Below are 15,195 nucleotides of genomic sequence, written 5' to 3' on the forward strand. Positions count from 1 at the left end.
TCTCATCTAATGCCTGTTATTTTGATAATGGAGTAATTATGTTTTTTTAATTTTTAATTTTACATGTTGAAAAGGGATGTGCATGATAAAATGAAATTAAAACAGTGTAAAAAGAAAGTCAAACTCCCTCGTACCCCTAACAGCCACTGTTCCGTTTCTCCCCAAGGCCACACTGTCATCAGTCTCCTGTCTCCCTCCAGACATATTTTATGCTCTTATTATATACATAGTCCTCTTTCTGGAACTTTGTGATGACTTCTTATAACTTACACAATTAAGCATATAGTTTTACATTATTTTCCTTATTAAAAAATTACTCAGTTGACTTTTTTAAAAACAGAGAATGAACTTTGAATCCCTTTGTGGTAGATCCTGGTGAACGTTAAGGAAATTTCTTCACTTGTTAGGTTTTTTATGTTTTGGTTTTTACTTCATTTAAATACATGTTAAATTTTGGGTTAACTTTTTACAGTCCTTCTCCCCCCGCCAATCTCTCTTTGAGCAAACTATAAACTAAATTGTCCCATTGGGTTCACCCAAGCTAAGCTTAACAAACAGGAAATATTTTCATGTTTTGCTACCTTCGTAACCAGCAGGAGTCTCTGTTGGAGCAAACAAAGGCACAGGACTCCTTCTCAGGGTCTGACGTTGGTGTTCTGGGCATAGCATGCAGAAGTAATTAGGAAAACAGTAGCCTGCGTAACCGTGTCATCCGGTTATTTTGTCTTTCTGAATTCGCAGAGCTGAACGAGGATGTGTCTGCGGACCTTGAGGAAAGAGTTCACCTGGGGCTGTTCACAGACAGGGCCACCCTGTACCGAATGATGGAGGCGGAAGGTGAGGCACGGCCCATCACAGAGCACCTCCATCTTTATGCTTCCCTAATGCTTCCCTTTATTTTAATTGTCGGCACTACGGCAGATGTCCCTGTTCCCTAAAGCTCCGTCTGTATGTCTTTTATGGCTGCCGTCCTGTGGCCCTGTGATGGTTAGTTTTACATGTCAACTACCTAGGTTTTGTGCTCCCCAGTCTGCACACTCAGATCCCTGTGTCCGTCACAGGACCCTGAGCATACGGAGTTTACTCTGAGTGCCTGAGGGAGAGTGAGTGAGGGAGTGGACGAGGGACGGGGCTTCGGGCCCCATGGTGACCATGCTGGGAAGTGGCTTCCCCATCAGTAAGTGACTACGTGTTCTAGGAGTATGTTCCTCTCTTTCATCCTGCCTTTTTGCAGAAGTTAGTATAGACAGGTGTTTCTGAAGCATCTTCCAAACATCATCTCTCCTCCAAACAGGAAAGGGTCACTTGGAAAACGGCCACCCTGAGTTATTCCACCAGCTCATGCTGTGGAAAGGAGATCTAAAAGGTGTTCTCCAGACTGCGGCGGAAAGAGGGGAGCTGACAGACAATCTCGTGGCCATGGCACCGGTTGGTACGTTCTTTTCAACAAAAGCTCCTTCATCTCTAGGATATGTCTACTAATGATGGGCAATGTCTTGAAGGGCGATTTGGCCACATCTAATGTACTTAAAAAGCACATCCCTCTTGACTCAGTCATTCCAGTTGTGTAGGAATTTAACTGCACTCACACATGCAAATTGGCAAATCTTCATAGACTATTATTGCAGCATTATTGGTGATAGCAAAAGATCTCAACAACTTCTGTGTCCATCGTGAGACACTGGTTACTTCTGCACAGTAGAAACTCCTACAGATACCTAAAGAATGAGGTAGCTCTGTATATTCTAATATGGAACAGAACTCCAGAGCATAGTAAGTGAAAAGAAGCAAGGTATAGATGCACAACAGAAATTTTAATACACTGTCATTCATATTTATGTATGTGTATATATTCATAGACTATATCTCCAAAGGTTTCAAAAGAAACTACTACTACTGACTGTGTCTAGGGAAAGGAATTTGGACGACATGGGCAGGAGGGTGCCAGGGTAACAGGGAAGCCTTTTATGCTGTGCCGTTTTTTGGCTTTTTGTTCAAGTATGCTACACACACACACACACACACACACACACACACACATTTATATCTACATAGACACACACGCACACACAGAGAAAGTACACATATCATGGGTATATCACGGATTTCACCAGTTGAGTACACTCTCATAACCAGTACCCATAGTAGGAGACATAGCGTTGCCAGCACCTTGGGAGCCTCTCGCACGCCCCGTTTCGGTCAGCAGCCACACCACACCCTGACGCGGGCAGCCACTCTCCTGGCTTCTGAACTTTTCATACCTTTTGAATTTTGTATGCGTTACATAATCCAACAGTTTATGTTTCAAAACGTGGGTGTGGGGAGGGGTAGGCCAAGCAAATGATCTATAATGGCCGTTGAGTTATCTAAATTGTCTGCCTAATACAGTGACTAAAAAAGTGTTTTCAACCCAGATATACACATGTACAGTGTTTTTCCCCCCTTAAGCCTGCTACTTATTTAACCACCATATTTCTTTTTCTTTTTTTTTAAGCTGGCTACCATGTGTGGCTGTGGGCTGTGGAAGCTTTTGCCAAACAGCTATGTTTTCAGGATCAGTATGTCAAGGCTGCCTCTCACCTACTTTCTATCCACAAAGTATATGAAGCTGTGGAGCTGCTCAAGTCAAACCATTTCTACAGGTAAAACCCTACAGAAGCTGAACCAATAGTTGGATGTAGCGTGAAATGAATCTACTTAACAGCTCTAGCATAAAACCTGTATGGTAACTAAACATGTGAAACATACAGAAATATAGGTATGCTAGCTTAACAAACATCAGTGCGCCCACCACCTGTACTTAACAAATGTTAACTTTTATCAACATATGCCGCTGATCTTTTTTTAAACTTCACTTTTATAAACTTCGGTACTATGTGTGTTACTTCAACACAAATAGAGAAGACAGCATAAGACAAACGAGCTTAATGAATTATTAAAAGAGGAACTCCCTTTTTAAGCTGCATATATGAAGAGACAGAATCTCCGAGTCACCCCAAAAGCTCTCCATATGCCCCAATTGTTTGTATACTTTTTCAGTATAATGTTCCAGATTTAGCTGAATTGCTTTTACTCAATTCTGTCCTCATCCCTTCTCTGTAAGTAACCACTCCCCTGAGATTGATACAGAGCCTTCCCGTCCAAGTTACTATTCTTTCACTACACTGCAGTCTTGTGCTGCTACACAACAGGGGGAATGTTCTGAGAAATGTGTCATTAGTCAGGTTCATCATTGTGGGAACATCATAAGTGCATGTACACAAACCTAGATGGCGTAGCCTACTACACATCTACTGGGCTGTAAGGTGTAGCCTATTGCTCCTTTGCTACAAACCTATATAGCCCATTACTATACAAAGCATGAGATTAAACCAAGCACAAGAGAAAAAGGTACAATCAAAAGACGGGTAGAAAGAGTACACTTTAAAGTAATAATAAATACAGTACAGTAAATACATAAACCAGTAACATAGTCATTTATTGGCATTATCAACTATTATGTCCTGTACATAATAGTACATGCTATCCTTTTATGTAGCTGGCAATGCAGTAGGTTTGTTTACACCAGCATCACCACAAACGTGTGAGTAATGCATTGTGCTATGACTTTATAATGGCTACAATGTCACCAGGCAATAAGAATTTTTACAGCTCCATTATAATCTTATGGGACTACCATTATATATGTGGCCTGTCACTGACTAAAACATTATATGGCACATGACTTTATATATGTAAGTACCAACAAATAAAAGGAGCAAAATATTTCTTATACACAGCATATAGTTGGAAGTTGTTTTTTATCCAGTCTGATAGTCTCCTTCTTTTAATTGGAATGTTATCACAGTCTGCCTTCAAATAATATTATACCAGTTCTTGTATACATTGTTTTTTTCCTTCCTCCTATCCTTTCTGCTGCTGAGAAGTTTAGTCTTTTTAAAACTTTTTTCTTATTTGCCCATATACCTATTTCCAGCACTTTTCATTCCCTTACATAGATCCAAGTTTCCAGTTGCTATAAATTCCTTCTTCACCTGAAGAACTTCAGCAGTTTTTCTTCAGTGTAGTTCAGCTGATGAAATTCCATCCGCAATTTTTGTCTTTCAGCACTTCCAGGCTGTCATTTTTCTCTAGACTTGCATCATTTTTGACTTGACTTGACTGCATTTATTCTTTTTTTTTAATTTATTGGTTAATACCATTATATAAATTTCAGTAGTACAACTTTGTAATACAACATCTGTGTACTCTACTGTGTACTCTAGTTTCTTGCATTACCATATATTTGACCCACTTTGCTCTCTTCATCCTCCCTTTATCTTTGTGACATAGGAACTATGTCTTTTTTCCCTGTTTTTAGTACTTGCTCCTTTACTGATTTTCAGCCATTTGATATGATGGCTTGGGTGAAACTCTTTTTGTTTATCCTCTTTTCCTTTAGATCATTGATCTTTCCATGGCTTGTTTTGAAGCCTTCTTAGGACAGATTTAGAGAAATCCATACTCAGGAATTCGTTTGCCCTCCTGCCTTCTGTTCTGGTGTCTTTCCTGAATGCCTTGTATGCTGGGCTGGTCAAACTCAAAAGTGCCCAAGCCCTGAGTGAGCTCTGGGAATTGTTCCCTGATTGTCCTTTGTCCAGCCTCAGTGAGTTTCCTGCACATGCAAAGCCTCAGTGGGACCCCTAACAGAGTTCTGGAGCTCTTCCTCTGGACAGCTTCTCCCTTCCCCTCAAATTCCAGCTGCTTTTTCTCCTGACACAGTGAGACGGCTGAGGCTCTGCCGGGGCTGCCCGTGGGCGAGTGGCTTCAAGAAGCCATGATAGTGCTCACATCATTGGTTTCCTCCTCTCCAGTGATAATCCTGCACTGCCTGGTGCCCAATCTCTGAAAACAGTTGTTTCATACCTATTTTATCCAGTTCTTTGTTTCAAGGCAGGAGGGTTAAGTCTGGGCCCCATTACTCCATCAGGGCTATAAGTTAAAGCCTCAAAAGACTTCATTAATATTGCTCCATCTCTATCGCCTTAATCTAAAATACCTGCAACTCAGAAGGTTTGTGTCATTTGGAAAATATTAGTTCACTGAGTTATACGATCCTTCAAATGTTAACATGTTTTATTAGAAAATATCAAAAAAAGATCATGTTCCTTAATGTCACCATCAATCTCATCAGAAACAGCTTGAAATTTTAGGACACTATCAAACGCACAGTGGCAAGCACAAGTTTTTAAAATTCCAATTTTCACACAAAAGCTCAAATTTTACTGTGGGCAACAATACTTTTGGTTGTTCTCTGCAAAGGAACAGTCTTATTTAGTTCAATACCCAATACCCAATAATGAATAACTATCATTTGTTTAGTAGTCATTCTTTCAAGAAGTAATGAGGTTCCATGAAAAAAAAAAAAGCAGGTAGTTCAGCTTACAGTTCATTGATACAGGTTTATCCTAGAGTCAACCATCACATTTGGAATGCAGCAAAGATTTTTTTTGTATTCTTTGCCCTTCGCACTTTGTCACATGGAATATTAAAAAGGCATGGGCCTGCCCTGGCCATATGGCTCAGCTGGTTAGAGCATTGTCCCATACACCAAAAAGGCTGGGGGATCGGTCCTGGTCAGGGCACATTCAAGAGGCAACTGATCAATGTTTTTCTCTTCATGTTTTTCTTTCTTCTGTCTACCCTGCTCTCCCTTTCTCTCTAAAAATCAATAAACATCCTCTGAGGATTTTTTTTAATGTTTAAAAAAAAGGCATGAGCTTGAGAGGTGTAGTAAAATTAATCATTTTTACTACTTCATCAAGGACCTTGGCCTTTCTTTTTTAGACTACAATGACCGCTACCTTGATTCTTGCTCAGATACTGGCAAGATACCCACCATTGCTCTTGCACAATCAGTACAAATGTCAACACAGTGAGAAAAGACAAATAATCTCTTAGCATTATTATTAAGTTTTTAAAAAATATTTTATTTATTTATTTTTAGAGGGAGGGGAAGGGAGGAAGAAAGAAAGGGAGAGAAACATCGATGTGCGAGAGAACCATCAATCGGTTGCCTCTTGCACACCCCCACCTGGGGATCTGGCCAGCAACCCAGGCATGTGCCCTGACCAGGAATCAAACCGGCGACCTTTTGTTTTTCAGGACAACACCGAACCCATCAAGCCACACCAGTCAGGGCTAAGACAGTTTTGACCTCAACCCTCTGAAAGGGTCTTGAGGACCCCCAGGCATCCACAGAACTGCTGACGTGGGAGAAGAATTGGGCACAGCATGTGGTTTTAGCTTCCCGTATAGGCAGGAACACAGTTTTTTATAAGAAGTTGGAACAACACTAAAGGGACAGCTTGTCCTGCCTTGCAGCCCCTCCCACGAGCTCCTCCCAGGGAAGCCTTTGTAGATTGGCTAACCATGTGCTCTTGCCTCTAGAGAGGCCATTGCAGTTGCCAAGGCCCGACTGCGCCCAGAGGACCCCGTCCTGAAGGACCTGTACCTCAGCTGGGGAGCCGTCCTTGAAAAAGATGGCCATTATGCCGTAGCAGCTAAATGGTAAGCCTCAGAGGGACAGGAGCGCACCCACACACAGACAAGCCGTGGCACAGAAGAGCAGGATGAGAATAAAAGTGATCAGCTGAGAGGTGGAGGTAAAGTGACTAGAAAATAAAAAAGCGTATGTGTGTGAAACCGTTTTGTAAGACTCACAAGATCTACCACCCAAACTATTTATTCAAGAAACCCCAGTAATGGTAAGAAATTAAACCTTTTTCTAGGGATGTCTTGTACCATCAGGAAAAATAGGAGAGAGAGACTCCTTTGCTTGGGTTCAATTCAGCAAGTATTTGGATTCCTTTATGTCCTTAACCCGTATCATGCTGTCCCTTGTTCTCTGCTGTGCTGGACTCTAGCCAAAGTCAGGCATACCTGGAACCACAGGAACGCACACGAGGCGACGACAAGCTGACAGAAGGAAAGAATTTGACCTTCGAGGGAGGAGTAGAAGATCTGTTTATGACGGTCTGAGTTTTCTTTTGTATTGTAGCTATTTAGGAGCCGCTTCCGCTTACGATGCAGCCAAAGTTTTGGCCAAAAAGGGGGATGCAGCATCACTGAGAACAGCCGCAGAGTTGGCCTCAATCGTGGGAGAGGACGAGTTGTCCGCTTCCCTGGCTCTCAGATGTGCCCAAGAGCTGCTTCTGGCCAGGAACTGGGTGGGAGCCCAGGAAGCCCTGCAGCTCCATGAAAGTCTGAAGGTCGGTCTGTTACTGCATCTCCTGATATTTAAGAAGGGCCCCAGATCCTTTTCTCCTCAAACTCCAAGTGAATAACCCAGTTGCACAAGCTGTACTCATTTGGCAGGTATCCCGGACATACTATCCCACTAAGGTACCGGGATTAGACAGTTGCCATATGCAGAGTAGGAGATAATGTGGTCATTCACATTCATTCCCATTGCTTATCAGTGTGTGGAGACATCCATGAATAGACTAGTCAGCTTGGCCCCTCCCTGGGCTGGCAGTCTAGTGTTTGTTCGTTGACATCATCACATCACTGAAAAGGGAGAGGACTGGCCTCTAACAGAAGCTGCGGCGCTCTGCCTGCAGCGCCCCTTGTCAGCTATGTGCCGTGAAGTGTGGTGAAATTGAAATGTTCCATTAAATGTTTTGTTCCCATGTGGTTGAAAATCAGTAACTTCCACTGCCTATTTGACACATCAAAATTGAGATTACTTTAGAAGATGCAACACACTCGTCTAGTTTCCAAAATACAAAAACATTTGGTCCGGGTTAGATGACTTTGCTTTGTCAGATGTAATGTAAACTTTTTTCAGTTCCTCTCCCCTGTGTAGTAACGGAGCCTAAAAATCATTCCTAGCTGAATATTCCAAGCCCAGGAAAATGCTAGGTGAGCAAGCAGCTTTCTGGGAACCGCGAAATAAAAAAGGAAGCAAAAGTAGCACACCCTCAAAGATAGTGTCACTTTGTATATTATTTACAAAATGAACAAATCTAGAGAGATTTTAATTTATCCACAACAAAAAGTTTCTGGAATGGTTTCCATTTAGCCATTTACTTTTTTCTCCTAAACAAGCATCCTTAACAAACCAAGTAAACACATAAGTTTATGCTAAACATTCTGATAAGGGCTATTTCAGTGGTAAGGAATGGAGACCTTCCCAAGCTTAACTGAGAAAATAGTATTTATAGGAATCTCATGGCACATGAAAACCCAACAAAAATAAAGATTTTCCCAGACCTTTCACTGTGTTTCTGTTCTCTTCCAGCCAACCCCATTAAGCCTATTTGCACATGGCCCCTAACTACTGCCCCAGCTCAGAGACACACAGTTTATCTGCTCCAGCACCTTCTGCCCAGTGGACTCTTCACTGTATCCCTTAATCTCAAGTTTGGGCAGGGGAAAGGCACATCCCAGTACAGATCTTGGCTGATCTGTATATGGCTTAGGTTGTGGTGGGTACAGCTATTGTTGGGGTTCCATGTTATAATAAAGTGATTTTTTGGGTTCCAAGGGTATGGATAGGAACTTTCTCCAAAAGATACCTGGGAAAACTGTCTGCTAGATCACCTCTTTTCCCCTTATACATGACTCACACTGGGCACGCAGCCCACAAAGGGGGTTTGGTTGCTGCAGATGTGAAGGGGGCTACTGTGAGAGACCTAGGGAAACTGTCTAGATAATCAAGCACTTGCCCCGCGTGACAGTTCCTCTCCTCTGTTGTTGGATTCCAGGGTCAGAGACTGGTGTTTTGCCTTCTTGAGCTACTCTCTAAGCACCGGGAAGAAAGCCAGCTAGCGGACGGCAAAAGCTCTACCTCTTCCTACAATGCATGGCCCACCGGTGCTGAAGGGTCCCTCACGGAGCGGGTGACTGCCGTATGGAAGAGCGCCTTCGGCCTGGACACCCCACAGCAGTATCAGGCAGCACTGCAGCAGCTGCAAAACATCCAGTACCCCTCTGCTACCAATAACACTCCCTCCAAACAGGTACCCCATCTGCATGAGCTTCTGATATTAATCGCTCAGGTGTAAAAATTCCTTAATCCATGTCTAGTGTAATAAGGAAACAAGTCCAATGCCAGTTTGCATTTCAGAAAAGACTAAGGCAGGCCCAGGCAACCTGGAAAGATCCCTGTAGACTGACTAAAGCCCTTTAGCTTTGAGATTAGATTTAAATCAGCATTCCCTCTTAAAAGAGAAAAAGAAGTCTAAAAATAGAGAAAAACACAGAGAATAACGTCAGTACCCATCAACCAGAATTAACAAACATTCACATTTTGTCACTTTTGCTTCATAGTATTTGGGGGATTTGTTTTGTGTTTTCTTTTGTTTTTCGGTAAAGGAAACAACCCGGTGGAAGTCACTTATGTCCCCCTCCTCAGTCCTGTTCCCTTTGCCTAGGCCAGGCACCAGAGGCAGCCCCGTGTCAGACCACGTGTGTCAGTTTGCGCCTTGCTTATTGCAGTGACCACTGTTTGTCAAATCTATCTACGTTGATGTAAAGAGAGCAAATTGATTCATTATAACTACTACACCCATCCTATGAATATAGCTCAATTTACCTACTTTCTCTTTTGAAAATGAAGGAACATTATATTATTGATGAACGAGACTTCCTCAAATGGTACACCACTTTGGAAAACAGTTCGGCAGTTTCTCATAAAGTTAAACATTCATGTGCTCAATGACCCAGCAATCCCACTGCCTAGATATTTTACTAAAAGAAACGAAATCAGTGTCCACACAGATTTGTGCACAAATGTACAGCTTAGTTCCCAATAGCCAAGAACTAGGAACAACCCAAATGTCCATCAGCTGGTGAACAGATGTGCAAGCTGTGGCATATCCATACAGTGGACTGCTATATATACTAAACAGCAATACAGAGGAAGAAATTACTGGTGCACAAATATATCAGTGAACCTCAAAAGCACTGTAAGTGAAAGAACCAAGATAAAAAGACTACATACTCTACAGCTCCATTCATATGAATTCTAGAGAACACAAAATTACAGTGACAAAAATCACACTGGGGGTGGGGAGAGGGGATTGTGACTACGAAGGGACAGAAGGGAATATTTTACAATGAGGAAAATGCCCTGTGTCTTGTTTAGGTTGCAGTTATAGCATATATATCTATATAGATATGTATTTGCCAAAACTTATCAAATCCCTCAGTAAAATTGATAAAGCTTTAAACTTATATTCCAGGTTTGCTTGTTGTTTTAAATTACAGCTTTTAGTTCCAGAAGCTCAGTTTTTGTTTTAATTAAATGCAAATGTCAGGATATTTCTTACGTGAGCAGACTTTAACTCAGACAATGCATGTGGCTTTGCACTTAGATATGAAAGTTTCAGGTGGGGAAGCAAAAATGGATGGTGGAAGGAGGACCTTTCTTAAATGTGGACTGTGTGTACTGCTGCCCAAGTGCAGTTAACAGAAATGTTTCTGGTGTTGTCCTAGGGCTTTCTGTGGGAGGACGTTTAACTGAGACTCTGGCTTCTCCCTCCAGCTCCTGCTTCACATTTGCCACGACCTGACCTTGGCAGTGCTGAGCCAGCAGGTGGCCTCCTGGGACAAGGCCGTGGAAGCACTGCTCCGGGCTGTGGTCCGGAGCTACGACTCAGGGAACTTCACCGTCATGCAGGAAGTGCACTCAGCCTTTCTTCCTGAGGGTAATGGCCCCCGCACCAGTGATGGGAAGGCACTGGGAGTGCAGAGGTTATTGGCCAGTTGTGTCATTTAGTGGAAAGTTGAATTCTCTTACCTAGGCGCCTAAGAGGTAGCCAGAATGGCTGCGCTGTTTTCCTTGGCCCTACCTGCCTTACTGCCTCCTACTTACTTTCTGACACACAGTGTAGGAGCAAGAGAAATAGCATTGTCCTCATGAGTTAGTAAGACTGGAGGAGCACAACAAAAGATAGGCATTCCTTGAGCTCCATCATTAGTCACTGAATTAAAACACTGATATTTTCACAAACAACAGGATCCCGAGAGCCTTCAGGAGGACAGATTGAGTACTTTTCCCACCATGCTTTGACTGACTTGTAGCCTGTTGCAACAAGAACATTGTCCTAGGCCAGGAAGTGTTTAGCTTTGGTTGGCTTTTGGTGGCAGGCACATGGTCCCATGGATCACTGCTGCCCTTTTTCCTGGAGTCTGCCCCATAGGGGAAAGGAAACAATATGCAGGTAGGAAGCCGTATTTCTGGCCGATAAAGAAATGCACAACCCTAAGTTCTCTTCTGCTTCTCCTAGGCTGTGACCACCTCAGAGACAAGCTGGGTGACTGTCAGTCCCCTGCCACACCAGCTTTAAAAAGTCTGGAGGCCTTTTTTATTTATGGACGTCTGTATGAATTCTGGTGGTCGCTCTCCGGGCCCTGCCCCGAATCCAGTATCCGGGGAAGGGCTGCTCACCGAAGGACGGCCTCTATTGAACAATGCCAGCAGCTGGACGATGCCAGCCCTGAAGCAAGCGACCCCCAGGCCTCTGAGCCAGAGCCAAGCAGGCCTCCAGAACTAGACATGAGACTCACTGAAGAAAGTGAGCGAATGCTGAACACTTGCAAGGAGCTCTTTTCAGAAAAGCACGCCAGTCTCCAAAACTCACAGAGAACTGTTGCTGAAGTTCAGGAGACCTTGGCAGAAATGATCCGTCAACACCAGAAGAGTCAACTCTGTAAATCCACAGCAAATGGTCCTGATAAAAATGACCCTGAACAAGAAGCAGAACGGTCCCTCTCTAGTCCTCAGAGCCCGGGGTAAGTACCAAGTCAATAGAAGTTGGAATAAAAATACCCTGCTGGATTCTCATGTAATCACCTGAAAACCTGATGAGATTGATAAGGATACTTGGAAGCAACATAATATAGTGATGAACCTACAGGCTTTGGAGCCAATGCAGGTTCTAATCCTAGCCCTGTTAAGTGGCCTCAGGCCAGAATCAGTGTCTTTGAGTTTAGTTCCCTCATCTATAAATGGAAGTACCAACTCCTGCCTTGCTTGTTTTGAGAGTTAAACAAAATCACATATATTATTAATAACAATAATACTTTGTGCAGTAATAGATTCCAAAAAAGTCCAATCATGTAAAATGAGTTGTATTATTGCATCATTAATGAAAACCACTGTTTTTCAGTTGTTTTGTACTGTCACAAAAAATACACGAAGAGGGTAGTGTACAAAACTGCTCACTGAAGTGAGAATATTCCCAATGATCAGAATACTGTAGCATCCTAATCACTTCCATTGAAAACAGGGACCAGATGGACAACAGGAACCTGTCACCAGGCACTCACTGTAGAGCTTTTATTATCACAAGGCGCTTTGCTGTGGTGTTGGCAGTGACTAACAGTTATTGATTGGTTACTATGATGAGAGCGTTTTACCTTATGTCCCCCAGCACAGGGCCTAAAATACAGTCACTAGAACAGATGATAAACTTACAGCTGTTAGTACTAACTTTAAAAAATTAGAATTAAGAAGCTTTGAAGCCCTTATACTTCTTGCTCTAAATTTAAATACTCCCATTGAAATCTTGAGTCAGAGTTTTGAGTTACTTTTCCAATACGCTTCCAAACTCTAAGCAACTTTAGGTTTGGTTTTAATAACAAGAAAAACACTGGGAAGTTCTGTAACCCAGCAGCTCTTACCCTTTGGATCACAGGACCCCTTTGAGAAGCTTAACACACTCTTCCCCGAAAAATGTGCATCCGCACACTCCCTGGGGAAGAGCCCAGCTCTGTCCAACGATTCCCCTAGTAAATCCAGGCCCTCTGCTCTTGGCTGCAGGTTGAATCCCTAAGGGTCCTATATATTCATTGGAGCTCAGTCTCTCAAAAGTGGGGATTTGGAAAATGACAAGGAATAAAATTGCATTTTGAAAGCTTCATTTCATTTCACATTAAAGTGCCTTTTCTTGAACTTTGTATTTAAAGATGGGAGATAAAGACCCAGGTGACAAAGGAGTTTTATTTATAGATAATAGTTAAAAGTTACCATAATGATTTATGGTACTAAATAATGATTATTTATTATTAATAATGACATAATGATTTATACTTTCTATTATTATTTACTAGTAAAAACGAGAAAAATGAGCCAGTTTCTCTGCCTGAATTAACCAAAAGGCTTACGGAGGCGAATGAGACAATAGCCAAGTTTCCTGAGAGTGTTAAGGTAAGATTTATAGCAGTTCATTTGGTAAAACATTACTTTGTGTATTATCAATCGGCCACACCAAATTCTTAAAGATCATCTACTTTTCTGTTTAGTTTCTGAAGTCTTTATGCATTCATATGTGCTTAAAATTTTAGGATCCAATTGTCTTTGGTTAGCTAAAATATTTTGTGCAAGTAGAATTATTGACAACACAAGCAATTTTATACCTCAGTCTTCAGAGAAATCTTAACAAATTCTGTATTTGGGAGGTGAAGTAAAAATAAAGTTGGGGCCATGTATTTGATAGCTTACAGATGGACAGGTGTATTTGGATGTGGCCCTAGTAGTAATAGAATTGTCACCTTCTAAATTAATTGGAGTGGACCTCTAGAAGACGACTAGATTGTATTTGTTGGAGAAAGACATCCCAGTAGCCATCCCAGTTTTGAGTATCATCTCTCCGTAAAGTAGCTGATGAAGAACAAGACAACTGTGCCTGAGAAGTATCAGTGGACGAGACTGAGTTACAGGTGCCTGCTGTGCAGATGTCGGTGGCTCTTCTGCAAGTGCTTCCTTGTTTCATTTTCATGTCATCTTTCAGGCCTGGCCCTTCCCAGATGTGCTGGAGTGCTGCCTCGTCCTGCTTCACATCGGGTCCCAGTGTCCTGGCCACGTGACCCAGGAAATGCAGCAACAGGCCCAGGAGCTCCTTCAGAAATATGGCAGCACTAAAGTTTACCAAAGACACTGCCAGACCTTCTGCACATGAACTTTCAAGGACCTTTAAGATAAACTGTGCCAAATGCAAACCATCTGTCACCTTTCACCTCTGCCAGATGTTCGCTATGATCCCTAGATGTTTTGGCAGTGATTCAGATAATACAAAATGAGGGTCAAGTTTGAATCAACTGTACCCTTAGACACGGTAGACTCTGACTTTGGACTCCGTTGTGGTCTCCTACTGAAGGACATTAAAAGCCAGTAGTTGTTATTAGAAGTAACACCTGCAAGCGTGATTGTTGATCATCTCTAAAGCCTTATGTAGGTTTCACCCAAAGAGGAAAAACTTGTAATCACCCAAAGTGTTATGTTCTTATACACAAGCTACCTTTATAGATGCTTCCTGATTGTAAACATGTCATTCTTGTTCAAGATAGAATTGCTGCAGTTTGACTGTTGCATCGTCTTTTAAATTGTTTTTGTTAACTTGGGCTCTCCCCTTCTACTCTACTACTGCTACTTCTGCTGACTGTGAAATAGGCCTTACCCATCATGTTGACTCTTTACCCTCTGTCTGAACTTGAGGTCAAAAATTTGGTTTTATTGTTTCATGTATCACTTACTAAAGTGTTAGAAGGACAAATAACTCAAATTTGTCTTATCCCTCCAGTTTTAATGGTGATCAAAAATAGCTCAGGAAGAAATTACTGTTCCAGTTGTTCTTAATCTTTTTTGGATCATAGGGACCCTTTGAGAATTAGATGGAAGCCACAGATGATCTCTGAAGAAAAATGCGTATTGCTTCCTAATTTTGTATATGTAAGCTGTGGATCCCTGGACTCTGACTTTTGAGTAATTGTATAATGGGACCCTACATACTATTTAATTACAAATCCTTGTTTTGGTGGTTGTTTTGTTGGCTAAACGGCATTCTTTGAGGTCTGTTCTCCTCTTTGGTTATGTAAATAGTTGAACAAGGTCAGGAACCTTTGTTTCCGTAATATCCCAGTTGCTAGGACTTACCACTTAGTTGGGTGGGGTTGAGAGCAAGCACTCTTTCCCAATAACTGAACTATTTTCTTTTGGAATATATTGTGAAGGCTTTTCTGCTTGAGTGTCCAGTTTATTTTTCAGTTTTTTCCCTAGGGTTGGTATTATTAATGTGGGCAGCAATAATGAAATTCACTAACAGGAACTCTCTAGGAAGGAAGAAGTTTACGAGGTGGTTTTAAAGTATGTGACTTACTGGGTGGTGGTTTTTTGTTTTTTAAGAGACTTAGCTTTAAAATTTAAAAATG

The 15,195-nt window shown here is 42.0% G+C and overlaps 1 protein-coding gene across 2 annotated transcripts in view; it reads left to right on the forward strand.

Moving 5' to 3' along the window:
* Window positions 1–14,805, forward strand: part of GEMIN5 (gem nuclear organelle associated protein 5) — a 37,628-nt gene extending 22,823 nt beyond the window's left edge. For both annotated transcript variants that reach the window (XM_054568125.1, XM_054568126.1), the window contains exons 19-28: window positions 742–837; window positions 1,295–1,432; window positions 2,495–2,642; window positions 6,430–6,549; window positions 7,040–7,250; window positions 8,748–9,002; window positions 10,529–10,691; window positions 11,274–11,778; window positions 13,099–13,195; window positions 13,779–14,805. In XM_054568125.1, coding sequence (XP_054424100.1) covers window positions 742–837; window positions 1,295–1,432; window positions 2,495–2,642; window positions 6,430–6,549; window positions 7,040–7,250; window positions 8,748–9,002; window positions 10,529–10,691; window positions 11,274–11,778; window positions 13,099–13,195; window positions 13,779–13,946 — 1,901 coding nt within the window. In that variant the 3' untranslated portion in view covers window positions 13,947–14,805. The remainder of the gene's footprint in view (window positions 1–741; window positions 838–1,294; window positions 1,433–2,494; window positions 2,643–6,429; window positions 6,550–7,039; window positions 7,251–8,747; window positions 9,003–10,528; window positions 10,692–11,273; window positions 11,779–13,098; window positions 13,196–13,778) is intronic.
* The last annotated feature ends 390 nt before the right edge of the window (window positions 14,806–15,195 follow it).

The sequence above is a fragment of the Pteronotus mesoamericanus genome, unplaced genomic scaffold (genome assembly GCF_021234165.1).
Source record: "Pteronotus mesoamericanus isolate MK-2021 breed Mesoamerican mustached bat unplaced genomic scaffold, CSHL_Meso_final contig_2, whole genome shotgun sequence".
Classification (NCBI taxonomy): domain Eukaryota; kingdom Metazoa; phylum Chordata; class Mammalia; order Chiroptera; family Mormoopidae; genus Pteronotus; species Pteronotus mesoamericanus.